This window comes from Colias philodice, chromosome 16 (genome assembly GCF_061535455.1).
Source record: "Colias philodice isolate Cphi_HAF_F1 chromosome 16, ilColPhil1 Martin Lab GWU primary, whole genome shotgun sequence".
Lineage (NCBI taxonomy): Eukaryota > Metazoa > Arthropoda > Insecta > Lepidoptera > Pieridae > Colias > Colias philodice.
Genome location: NC_143101.1, coordinates 5,304,500 through 5,318,897, shown reverse-complemented (window position 1 = coordinate 5,318,897; position 14,398 = coordinate 5,304,500). Strand labels below are relative to the sequence as shown.

The 14,398-nt window shown below is 31.2% G+C and overlaps 1 protein-coding gene across 3 annotated transcripts in view; it reads right to left on the bottom strand.

The window, feature by feature from the left end:
• Positions 1–12,261, bottom strand: part of LOC149481653 (ADAMTS-like protein 4) — a 49,305-nt gene extending 37,044 nt beyond the window's left edge. The window contains exons 1-2 of one of the 3 annotated variants that reach the window (XM_089705220.1): positions 11,964–12,261; positions 259–481 (exon numbers count right to left, since the gene is read on the bottom strand). In XM_089705220.1, coding sequence (XP_089561346.1) covers positions 259–296 — 38 coding nt within the window. In that variant the 5' untranslated portion in view covers positions 297–481; positions 11,964–12,261. The remainder of the gene's footprint in view (positions 1–258; positions 482–11,963) is intronic. The other 2 variants (XM_089705218.1, XM_089705219.1) reach the window with 2 other exon arrangements.
• Positions 12,262–14,398: the final 2,137 nt, after the last annotated feature.

Below are 14,398 nucleotides of genomic sequence, written 5' to 3'. Positions count from 1 at the left end.
TAATAAAAAATTCGACAAAAGTAAGATAATAACTTATACGCAATATACGTACTTATAAGTTATTATCTTACTTTTGTCGTATACTACGTATAATTATATTAGGTAAGTCACAATCTTGAAAACTTAGGAAAAATTGTTGTGTAGGTTTCATATCAGATTAGAATCTAGATTTTTGAATTAAAGTCTAATATAATTATTGATTGTGTCTTATAAAAATGACAAAAATCGAGATAAAATTGTAAGTTGCATCTCACTCACCAAAAGGGTTTTTCACTCCAAGGTTTCGCACGAGCCATTTCAAAAAGTTCATTCACATTCACGAATTATTATTGTCCATCATAGCACGCTACTGTCCACAAACTAATCTAATACAAGTGTCCAATATAAATATATCAAAGGAATCACATGAAAACATTTTTATCCACTGCTCACGTCACACCGCGATTGATCATGATTGTCCTCTCAATTGGTGTTTTACGACCTGTAACAAATTAACATTTTTGTTAATAAACTATTTATATTTCCATCTAAAACAATATTATGTCCTCACAAGTCTGAGTATTGTTCATTTGTAAATAATTGTAAATAACAGCTAAATTTTCTGAGTTATCTCAACCACAGATTACTTAATTTTGAATGAATGAATGAAAATACTTTATTTGCACCAAAGGAAACAACACAAAAAAACACATACAAACAAACACGTACAAAAAGGCGGCCTTATCGCTAAAGCAGCGATCTCTTCCAGGCAACCTGGAATTTAACGTTTCAAACTTAATTTTAACTTTGAAACGTCAATTTAAATGAAATATAAGTACCACCCTCATGGAAATATATTATATACTTCGTATATTTCCGTGACCACCCTACATCCTACAAGATTATGTCAAAATAGTAAGCGCCTGTTCCTCGGAAATGTTGGTCATATAGTGGGAAATTTTTTGAAAAATATTTCATTCAATTTAGATGAAGGGGTTGACTTTTATAGTCGTACATTAAAATATCACATTTTTAAAACACATTGGTACAGAAACAAAGGAAATGGTCAATCGAACACTAATTATTGAGAGATAAACATTGTTAACTTCCGATAAAGGATGTTATAAGATAACAATGCACCGTGAGAAACACTTTATATGTAACATAAATCTAACACTGTTCTTCTAAACATGTTTATTAGACGATTCTACAACAATTATGACCACCATTTTTATTATACAGAGATAAAACATGAGATAAACGCAATGTGTGATTTCTTAAACAAGCAATACTTATCTACATCTCTATAATAATAAATTAATAAAAAAGGCTCATAAATATGTTTGATTTTGTATGTGTAGGAAAATAAGGCTAAACCAAGTAAAATTGACTATTCCACTGTAGGTATAATATCAGTGCTAAATAAGTGCACTGCGTAGGATATTTATTGATTTAAAACAAAATTAAATAAAACATGTCATTGAGGGCCGATTTTTCAATGCCCAGATAAACAGCTAGATAGACTTTATTCTTCAGTTAACAAAATATTCAATTTTTCAATAGACGAATAGGACGTATCTATCGAATAACTACGTTATTTGAGGAATAAATCTATTTGCCGCTCCAACGGCCAGATAGCGCGCTATTCGACGGTTAGGCGTTTGAGTTGACAACTGACGTGTCAAATTTGGGATATTTTCGTATGTCATAACATAGAGAGTAGAATTATTAACAATTAAACCTCTTTCTATATAATTATTATCAATTAAAATCATATTGAAATTGATGTTTTTGATAGTACTGATGACCATGCCATTAAAAATTTGCCGAACGCTACCTATTATGTATGTCGTTTCCATCGTAAAATATATAAATTGAAACACAAATTTAACCAAACTCTTTACTTGAATCAAAACAACAATCAACAATCATAGAAGACAAGACAAACTTAAAAAAATGCAAAATGCACTCCTGACGTGAGTCATAATGACGGTTGTTGACAAATTGCAATAGTTGACTCTATCCCGCTCTAACCTGACTAATTTAATATGTTTGTTTCGCCACTCCGAGAGCAGAGCTGCCAATATGGAAATATTTGGTCAGATAGTTGTTCATCAAATAAATCAAATTGAAAAATAGGCGAGCCGTTATGAGTTAGATAAATAATTGAATAAATCTATTCGACGGGTAGTTATTAGACTGTTTATCTCGGGATTGAAAAATCGGCCCTTAATCTATTTACCGCTCAAGTCTAACTTTACCCGATATTTATGAAATATGAAATACAAGTTACAAACATACAATACACACAAGTTCATGAATAAATGTTTGCCTCTACACAATACGATTCAGAAATCACAAGGCACAAAGTAGCAATTACATACCACGTAAACTTTATAACAGCTTTTTCAAACATCATTTGTCCGCGGTCACGACTTTATCACAGAACAAACATACAAGGTAAATATTCGGATGCATTACAAAACTATTACGAAATCCCTCACTGTGTCACTGTGCTAAACTAGATAGCCTTATCGGCTGATTAAACATTAAACTATGATAGAAAAGTCAACGCACTCTATTATTTTAGAAGGAAAGTGGACTGATTTAATTGCAGAGGGATTATTATTAACTATTTGCATGCTATGCGGAATAGTAATTTGATAGCATGACTACCTACATTCGTTTGGCAAATGTTAGCATATTCCTATTCTGACTACCTATTGCCTTTTGATTTTTGTCTTCACTGTCTTATTTTAAAAGTTTAAATATACATACCTACATGATAGCTTTCTTAAAAGCTTTTATGATATTTTTTTTATAAAAAAGGTTTGCACTATGCCCTGGATGCAATGAGCAAAATTATATGCATTGGCAAATAATAATCAATTTTATATTACGATGTTTCGAGTCAATCATTGAATAAACAATCAATATTAAAATAAAATTATAAATTTAATGATGACGAAAAACCCGATATATAAAACTTTGGTAAGTACAAACTATCTATGTAAAAAAGACAACTAAATACACTAGTTAAAACTACAAAAATATTCGATACTATAAAGAATAAATAAAAAAACCAACAGCCGGCCGCGTAGGTGTGAAGCCCTTTACCGACTGGGCGGTAAACACTTCTCTATGGATACTTCCATATAATGATTCCTAGATGATATCTATGATTGCCGGTATTTTATCTATCCCGAGATTAACACCACTGGAGCCTAATGAAATTGAAACATCGCTGCTATCGGCGATCTGTTAGCAGCATCGATTAAATGCTATTTAAATAGATTTATTAGTTCAATTTCCAGGAAGATAGATTGTAATGTTTTTAATAGGGAGTTGGAATTTTTATATTTCGTCCTTCCTATAACAGTGGGCAAAATTCAAGTAAAACAAAAAGAAAAACCGGAATAATCATGATCAATAATAATTATAAAATGTAAAGCATTACTCACACAGAAGAAACTATATTATGCACATCCCGACTCAAACTTGCTTTTCAATAACATCCTACAATAAAACAAAACAGCAATCGGTAGACGTATTGAAATCAAATCCAATAAAATCTAATCAAAACAATCCCCACAATTTTGTCGAGAACATTCCATTAAGTTCATTTAGAGAAACATAAAACTTCCCAATTGAACTGTTTTAACAAGCCTTTCACCGTCACTATAGGTGGTCTGAATCCATGCATTGCCGCTTGATAAACTTTTATTATCCAAAAACATGACCCATTTCACTTTATTCCATTAGTTTTGATACAAATAGTGTCGATAGTAACATTAACGTTATTTAATCTTTCGTGATTAAATGAATTATGTGTTTGAATTCATAACCATATTGGGCAATATACTAAGTAGAGTTTGTACTTGTGTTCGTCCTTATTTCGTTTATTCTTGCTGATTTTTGGCACTGACTTTTTTAAGTCAGTTTAAGACAATTTTTGTCTGCTTTGAACTCTTAAGATTAGGCCTCTTTATTTACCTATGTGAGTAGTGTGTACTTACTTGTTGTTATATGTAATAACTAAAAAGACTGAACTAGTAAAACTGTTAAAACTCTAGATTAATGTACGATGCCGTAACATTTCTAGACATATTTCTCGGTAACTATTAATAAAAGTATTCCAATCAATAATTGTCCTACCAGAAGAAAAATCAAGTTGAAAAGGCAATTACTATCAAACGACATAATAAATGAGAGTAAATAGCTATAAAATAAAGATAAGAAGTAAACAAAGAAGAGCATCACTACAACTTCTTTATTTTTGCTTACATCACAATCTTGTGAGTTAATCAACATGTAACATATTAATCTCATTAAGCATTCAAATAATACAATAGTACCATAGTGCTCTAAACAAAAAAAGTTTTTCAATAGCACAATAGCTCAATCATTGGTTCGTTTAATTGAACCAACTTTGAATTAAAATTTTTAATACGAACAATTAGGGAGAGAGTTGTCGTTCTCAGCATTCGTTCGAGCATATTTGTTGTTCTAATTAACGTTAGAATAGGTACTTCAATGGAGTACATATTATTGTAAATAAAAAGGACGAAGTTTTATTTGTTATGTTTCGAATTCTAAGAGAAAGTTTTCGTTCGAACAATCGTACTACCGCTTATAGCCATGGTAAGTTTACCTTTACTAAGGTAAAGTACTTTCAACGGTGTATAAAACCACACAATAGACTATTTAACATTTTGACATACGAAAGGTCTACAATGAATTAAATTTACTTATTCAAATCCACGTTTGTGTTTAGATTAACATAAGCACACGAAAGTTGCTTTACAAAGTTTACCTTCATTTAGAGTTTGCTTGTAACATTCGACTTTTCAAGATTTTTAAAAATTACAATGGGCTTAATTCTCATTTCTTTCCTTACGTGAAGCCATGACAACCATGGTGTGTTCTAATCGCTTGTACAAACTGAACCCGAATTAGAAACATGAGCCGTGTGTGTTAGAGTCTAATTATCGCCTGTTAGCAAATTTCATAGAAGGGCACCAACCTTTGACCGAATACACGGCTTCGATATACTAACCTACATATGATTCTTCCTCTATTTGACCCTTCAGACATTAGGTAATTTACTTCGTGAAACTTATAGACAATTCGATACCCCTATTAGAAAATTTAACTTGCTATACGGTTTTCACTTCGACAATGATAAGATTGCAAAATATAAAATATTTTGAAAGTAAGTTACATTTAAGGTGTTGGTAGTTATTTAGAGTACTTGTTGAAATAATTAATACATTTCCAGATAAAAAAAGATCCTTCTTAGCGGCGTCATCTACCTATATTAATGTAAATTATAAGATTTTCTTACATAAAGATTTTCCACTATCCGTTCTTCAGGTGTTTCTATAAATTATTAAAATTAAGCTATAACCATAACTTCGCCTATAAATCTCATGTTACCACACGTTTTACAATTTTGATACGTGTATCCAACATAAAATTAGAAAGCGCATGTAATTTGATACTAAATACACAAGTAAATTGCTAAATGACATCAGCGTCCACTTGTGGTTTACTTTTACCTAAAACCGCGAAAAGGGAACGTGTCAGAAGGTTTAGAGTCAGTTAGATGACATGCGGTTACCATGGCTACGTCGGCGAGAGCTGATACGTTACTTAGCCATGTTGTAAAACTAAAATACCCTTCGGAAATACATTCGCTTTCGAAAAGAGAAGTATCGAAAGTGGACGAGACAAACTCCTGAAGGGAAAAACTATTAGAAATAAGTATTATTATATTCAGGACAGGAAATTATATGATGAATAAGAACACAAGAAATTAACCATTTAGCCCATGTAGATTTCAATCCTTCATCAAAGTATTGTACGTTGAAAATGGCTTCTGTTATTAAGGGGTGGCAGTGAAACATTAAATTCCTTTACATCTAGCGCCAATAGCTTTTGCAATTGGTTCCGTAATATGAATTTGTTAATCTCTCCACCATAATTCCTATAAACTATCAGATATTAGCTACATTAAGTGGGTGTATCGAAACCAATATCACATTAACTGAAGTGCAGGTAAGCACCTCCTGTAGGAAATTGTAGTAGAGTGAATGTCCTCAGAACCGTTAACCATACAAGATAAGTCCGGTTAGTAATAACTTTGTATTCAATGATGATATAAACTAAATAGCATGCAAAATGGTAAATATAAATAACTGAACATGCTTCGGATCGTTTATAAGATAGTCTTACAAGCGCCAATGCGAGAGCTGGACTAGTAACCCTAAAATAAGGAGTATATTTTAATGATGAAATAAAAGCATTACAGTTCAAGTTTTAAGCTATACATTTATTTTTCTTAAAATACTCCTTGACCATGAAATTTGATATAAAGTACACATTATAACTCAATTATCGTGACTTGTAGGTATGCCGTATATTGTAGGTAAGTACTTTGAAGCAAATCTTTATCATCGAGAAAAACATTTTCAACTATTATATTATGTATTTTGCCTTCACAACCAAACGTTTATGAGGTAAATTTCAGTACCTTGGGTAAACAGTAAACACACAATAGGAATAGTTCCTATAATGGTTGGCTTTTGAAAACAAAACATAAGCAAATTGAAGTGTGTACTAAACAAATAGACAAGACTACTTGAGAGTTGACAGGTCAACAGGCGACAACGATCGGTACTATTGGACGTAATTATATAACCGCTTGAGACCCGTGATTTCAGGAGGTCAACGACACCCTACTGTACAAGTTTAATGAAGTGCTCTGGTATTTTACAACTGGGTGGCATTTTGATATGAAGTTCTCCATAAATATATTATAATAGAAAGCTAGAAAGTATCAAGTATAACTACTACCTATATTGACATCTTGAAAGAACTGAAGAAGAGATAAAACATGCTATTTTCTTAGGTCGAGCCATGACTGCACTACATAATATAAACAAAAAGGCCGACCACGTTTCAGTTGTCCAAAACTTTTCAGCGTAATAAAAAATTATGATTTCTACTTAATTATATTTGGGAGAAAATGACAACATTCTGTTTTTGAATCAAAATCCATTTCTATTCTAGAATGATAAAATGTTTTTAAACATAAGTATTAAGTTATTATAAAATCTATTCCATTCATTTGTTTAAAAAAAAATACTTAATAAATATCTCAAAGTAATTACCTCCTATCGGGTATTAATTCGACAGATGGTATCGTAAAATTGTTCGAATGTTGATGCTTCAAATACATTGTATAAACGCCAAAGTGTCATGTCTATATTGAGATACAAAAGTGACACCATTCTATTTCCGTCCAATGGGATTATCGCAACAGGAATACCCATCAATTATAAACCATTAAAATCTCATAATCACGATATGATAAAATCGTTTGAAAGTAGTTATATTTAACAGTGCTTCACTTTACGACTACAAAATAATTATTGACAGTGGAGATAATGTAGTTTAGAGTAACTTAATACTGTAGTTTGTTTTCTTAACTTCCGTCTTGACAGCAGTGATAATGTATGGCAGTGCTTACTGCAGTTTTGTTGTGGAAAGTATACACAAAAATAGGGTTTATTTCTTTAAAATTTAATAAGCATTCATTCATTCTATCGTTGATGTGTTTATGTTTCTTATATCGCTTTTTAGAAGAAACATTTCAACTATAAAATTCTACTCAAAGTTTGAGACGAAATAAGTTCTTATCAATATCGTATGTCAATATAACAATTAGCTAATATCTATTGTAAAAAGCTTTCTAACACTCACGTGACATCCGATAAAATGGTACCATATGGGTACCATCTAATGGATTCTAAAAAATGTGTTTCTTTTCTTTCCTATGAAAGTAAAAAGAGATGCAGGAATCTGTATATACTATAAGTTTACATTTATAATTCCTAGATTTTCCAAGAAAATAATGTTTAGTTCACGAAACTATATTTATAGCTTATTCCATAACAATAATACAATGTTAGTTCTAACCTTGTTCTTCGAATTCCGTTCTTCTTACCTAATTACCTACAAATCTATTGTTATATATTTTTATATTAATATATATCACCAAAACATGGTTAGATAATTAATTGTGTGGATATATACTGCTAATAAAAATGTATCTCAAAATAAGATATATGTTTTCACTGATCGTTTAGAAATATTGTACATTTGATAAGTTTTTCATTGTGTCCATAGCCAACAGGCGATAACATTATAGAATGTATGAAAAACGTGAATTGCTTATTACAATAAAAAGGTTAAACCATCGCAACAAAGCTGCCGCATTATTATTAAACCCCGGAAAACATTACAATATTTAAGCCCGTTATACACAGTCAGTTGATTGAGGACTAGCAAAAAGTAATCAATAAACTGCACATAGATAAATCAATTACGGAACAAAACATGCGCCTGCGCGGCGCTTGATGTTATCTCGGAGTGATGAGTGCCGACGCGCTCGGCTCTACACTGGATTCGTCACACTTTATCAAACCTTGTCACATTTTTTCTTACTTTAATGTTCAGTTATCAATTTTCTACTTCCCTGACTGAAAATTGTACGCTTCATTATCAAATTATTGAATTTGTTTTGTCCTTTTTTTAAACAGGTTTGTTCCAAAAGTCCAAAAATATTAAAATTGAAACAGACAGGGATCTTTTCCTCCCTACTACAATAAAAGGGGGTATTTCCAGTTCACAACAATAAAGTTTATCGACTGTCATAGAAAGTTGAGTACATTTTGTCATCCCCATGTAAATGATTTAGACATGGTAAAAAAATTAAGGTTTTATCAAAATTCAACCAGTCGTTACGTATGTTATGCTTTCCAATAAATAAATCAAATTTTACAACTTGTCCAGCACAGCTGAGGATAGTGTGACCTGACTGGAGTCGTTACATATTTATAGAATTGTAATACGATAGACGAGCATGTGCCGTTTTATGCTGAATTTATACATTTTTGTTATTTTCGGAATAAATACAACTACTTAAACTACTCTTCTAGGTATACGTTATCAATGTGCATAGCTCATAGCAACAACATAAAATTCTATGAAAGCAATCAATTAAAAAAATCAAGAGATAATATTCACGAATAAATCTGAAAACAATTTTACTGAAAACAATAAAAATATTGTGTTAACGTGTAAAATAATATAATTTCGCACGTTTCCGATAAATTATAAAAGACGTACAGAAAAACATAGAGAAAAAATTCAAGTTAACAATAAACAAGTTTCTAAGCTGCTGGTTGTAACAGCTCTATACATGTACAACGTCAATAAAACATTGAGTAGACCGCATCAGCTGCTCATGGGCCGGTTCACACTGAATACCCGATAACACGATTGATTAAGCTCGTACTGTGTAATTCCATACTGTGTATCTATGTATACTACTTTTAGCTAATCGAATATCAAACTTCAATGCGAAAGCTCTTTATTTTTTATAAAATCATCGATATTTTTTTACAGTTTTGGAAAAAAAGTTAAAAAGTATAGTTGTAGCAACTCTATAATATATTATGTTTACTGATAGATCACTGGCTAAAAAACGGTTGTCATTTAAAAAGTTAACAGACGCAGATGTTTTAAACGAATTAAACATAAACACAAAATTGACAGAACTCCTTTTTATAATCGTTAGGACATTCTTAAAAGTCCTTTCAATTTAAAATTTATAGCTTGTTCTGAATCGATTACGTGTGTGTGTGGGAAACACGGGTATTTTAGGTCAGACATGAATAGCAAATACTTAAAATTGCAAGCAATAAGAGCAGTGATGCGAGCAACGTGGTCACAGCGTGCCATTAGCTCGCCGGTGTCAGGTTCGCTTCCTGACCAAACCACTGTATTAGTGACGCTCTTCGCTATGCGATTATTTTAATCTATAATTTATCGACTCTATGGTTACAGTCTATTTATAGAATTGTCTTTGTGCGTGTGATTCTAAGTCAGTAAGGAATTTACTTAATAATTCTTGAGGACAAGTCAAATAAAATTGTATAGGATTTATAGTACTTTAATACATCTAGTTTACTTTGATGCGAACCTTTGGGTTAGCACTTAGCTTCCTTCTTGGTCTAAAGATGTAGTTTTTACTAATCGATTAGGTAAGTATACTAGAAAGAGAATGACATTATTATATATTATTATACCCTATGAGTAAAACTTTCTAACGATTGCACAGTTGATTTTAGCAAGTTGAGTTGAGTTGGATTTATTTTAGCAATAACAATGGGTAGCAATGGGTCATCATCGCAAATCAAAACGTCTTTTTCCTTTTCTTTTCAGGAAAATGCCTCAAGAGATCCTAGCTTTGTTGATCACGTCGCGTAGTCGATAAAATGTATATATTTAACTTAATAATTTAACTTTTTTGTTGTAATCTCTTGACTCAGATTTAAAAAAGATTGCGCTGAATAAAAAAATGTCTGATACACTCGTGTATAAACAAAGATTTCTTGGTACATAACGTAAATATATTCTTGCATACCTATACAAACACTGACATGTATATTGTAAATATAAAGTGAAAATGATTAACCTTTTCCGATAAGTTAATCAATTTAAATTAAAATAAAAAGCTCTCTATTTTTTACAGTTTAGACCAAAGTATGCATAGGAATTAAGTAGAAACGTACGTACATGATTGAAATGACTCTCTCATCTAATGTAAGTACGCAACTTTTTATTAATATGTACAACTAGCTTCCGCCCGCGACTCCGTCCGCGCGGATGTCGGTCTTCGCGTGGATGGTTTATTTCTCCATTTTGAGTAACTCTGACAATGACATCTTATAAATATCTATTGGACCCAAATACGGCTAGGCCTATAATATTACGCAACGTGTTCGCGGTTCTACAGAACAACGTCTATGGATAAAACTGAAAAATTAAGATTAATTTTTTTTCTACGTATTTTTCCAGGATAAAAAGTATCCTATTTTACGCCAAGGATAATAAGGTATAATTATACCAAGTTTCATCGAAATCGAACCAGTAGTTTTCACGTGATGTCTTCACATACAGACAGACAGACAGACAGACAGACAGACAAAAATTTTTTTAATCACATATTTGGGTTTGGTATCGATCCAGTAACACCCCCTGCTATTTATTTTTTCAATATTTTCAATGTACAGAAATGACCCTTCTATAGATTTATTATATCTATGTATAGATATAAAACAACTTCTTCAAATTCTAATCAAATAAAATAAAAATGACACTCAAAATATTTCTTATAAAACGTATGTTTTCGTTATTAATGTACCTAACGATATTGTACCTAATAAAGGCAAAAGCCATATCGTTACTTAAAATATTTTGTAGAGACAAGCATCCTTAACTATTTAATATCATTATACAAAAACGTAGCTCAATTATTGTGCTAAATATAGCACCCATCAAATATACGTAACGTATTTATGAACTGACGAATCATTTCGCAAATAATTGTGCCCAGTTAACAAAGCATATCTCGTCACTATTTTATGATATTTGTCTGTCGGCATGTGCAAACGCAAGTCGGAAGCGTCTCGTGCTTGTCGATCGTTGACACCTTAGTTTAATCATTTATACTATGGTTTAATGTATGATGTAGAGATAATTGCAAGGTATGAAATAATTGTAACCTTTACAGGCGTGCGAAATAAGAGCTGTAACATTGCTTGAGATATAAGGCTGATTTATCAAATGAGTGAATTCTTTAGAATCATATTATGATTAAAAAAATATAACACAAATCAATAAAATATAAAATATAAATATTTTCAAAAAGTTTAATTTGAAATAAAATTGTGCTTCATATACTTACCTTTTTATTTCTGTTATCATTTTCCGCAAACTTAACCTTCACTTAATTTTCGATGCGAATAAACTTTTAAAAATTTCAACTTTTCAATAATATTCTGGATAATAATTATGAAATTTATTAGTGTTATACTTGGTATCAATGTTATTTTAAATTAGAAAAAACTACTCACCGCATTGTTGAAATGCATGAAAATTTCATAAATCACTTCACTTCCAATATAGTCGTAGATTAAAACTAAAACTAAATGTTTATATTCTTATGAAATGCTCCGTTTGATATTCGAAATAGTATAAAGTACTATACCGGCTTTTCTCTATGACGCGACACGCGTTGCGTCTGCGATGGTCCGCTAACACGAACAGCTTTCAACTGTATGAAAAGGGCTTGGTACTTCCAGAACTTGGTTATTGCTATTAGAGTGGAAAGTAAAAATGTTATGAGTAAAAGTTCTAGTAATTATGCGACAGTGCTACACTTAGCGCCGACGTTCGGACGTAAAATTCCGATAACGTCCAATAATATTGTTGAATTAAGTGGACTATAAATGCATATCAATTTATGTTGCATTAAAAGATACATTTTAACGCTCACACTGAAGTTTAATTTTAAATAAATATAAGTTGAACGTGAAATTGAACATTCATACATATTTAAGACGTTAATTGAGTATAATAATTATAAAATCTTTTCTCTATCTCTCTTTATCTTAGCTCTATATGTCGTATCCCTGATTTTAGAGTTTCATTTAAATCAAGTTAAACGTAAAGTTAAACTTTTATCGTGACAAAACCAAACGTTTATCTCGAGAAAAAAAGAGCGCCAAAAGTGGTTTATCGCAGATAAAACCAAAACTAAAAGTAATTACACAAAATGCTCTGACAAATATCTTGCAAATGTTTTAATATAATTGTTTATGAAAAAAAAATCATAATAAGTATTACCATGTCAAGTAGAAAACGTAAAAGTGTGAAAATTAGAGCTAACTTGGTGACTTTTTTTTTCGAGTCAATTTTAATATTTTATGTTTTTGATTGAACAGAATCGTTGAACATATCATCTAGTTTGATATATATTTTATTTTTTAGATTTGGTCTTGAATATTACACGTATTATCTAATAGAAGATTGGTAATTTTGCTTTATTACCCCTTTATTAACCCTTAAGAACCTTGTAATTTTACAAATAAAAGTTATGTTTTTGTCCGAACAAGAAACATAACTTTTATTTGTCAATGTTTAAAAGTTTACTCGGAGAACATTTTGATCCCATTGGAGCAACTATAAAATTCATATTCCAACAGAATCGACTTGATCATTACATCCTGGGAGCTATTCAATAATTTCAAAGAATGCTCGGGTGATTTATTACGGATAATCTAAAAACAATGACAGGAAAATTTCCTCGACGAAATTCACTTGATGTTCCCTCAGGAGACCATTTTCCTATTAGACATGGTCCATTGCGATTTCTAGGATAGACAGCTTGTGTTTCATTATTGAAAGCGATTATTCATATTGTAAAGTACATTAATTTTTTATTTCCAATAATTAGAAGACAAATGCACGAATTTTGTGCAAACTTTACCTCTATATTATAGTCGTATTTATTTGGGAACTTTTATCGACTAATCTAATCAAGTTATCTCTTATCTAATAAGTCAACAAACCTAAGTGTATCTTTATATGAACTAATAAATTTATTAAATCAATAATTAAAAATAAACACAATTGAAATAGTTCGTTAGTTTGTTTGGAATTTGGTTATGTGTAATAAATTTCAGAATAAAACTTTTAACCCTAATCGATAATTAAAATAAAGTTGCAACTATGACATTCAAAATAATATGTTATGAGCATCAATAATAACTCACTGAATGATATATAATCAGCTGTTCATAGTGATGTACTTTTTATCGACACGTCTCGATTCACTGCAATTCATTTTGCACAAATCAACTCGTTATTAAATAGCAGTAAAGACTAACTGTAATAAATTCCATACCAGTGATGAATTTCTCTAATTTCGAATCTTATAGCATTCACAGCGGCGCGGCGCTCCAATTTAAATTCCTTTTCACATACCCCTGGGCGAAGGTATCGACTAGGTTATATCGATAACCGCCATGCCTAGCGCGGTGACGGGACCACACATAGCGGCTAGTATTATCCCAGCCCACCCCCATAGACCAGACTCTGTAATCTCTATTACATTCTTATTAAGATATTAACTACTAGTCGCAAATCCTATATTGATTGTGGACTCTCACCGCGGTGCGCAACAAGCTTTATGACAGCGCTGTTAGACGCGCTTATAATTACACCTAAACGGAATTTAATTTAAAACACCTCCAATACTTGGAAATAATTTCCATTCATGCTCGGACAGTTATAGAGAAATGTTAAATTTTATTGCTCTATGTCAAAATAGTAAAATGATAATTTAACAGTAAGTAGGTAATGGGGTACATTTCAAAAGACTAAATTGACAACCCTATTAACGCAACGGTAAGTAGCTATTTAGCCAGGAGTGTTAATTTTATGCTCAATACAGGTAAAATAATGTGCGATAGTAATTTATTTAAATAAACAGCTTTATTTGATAAAT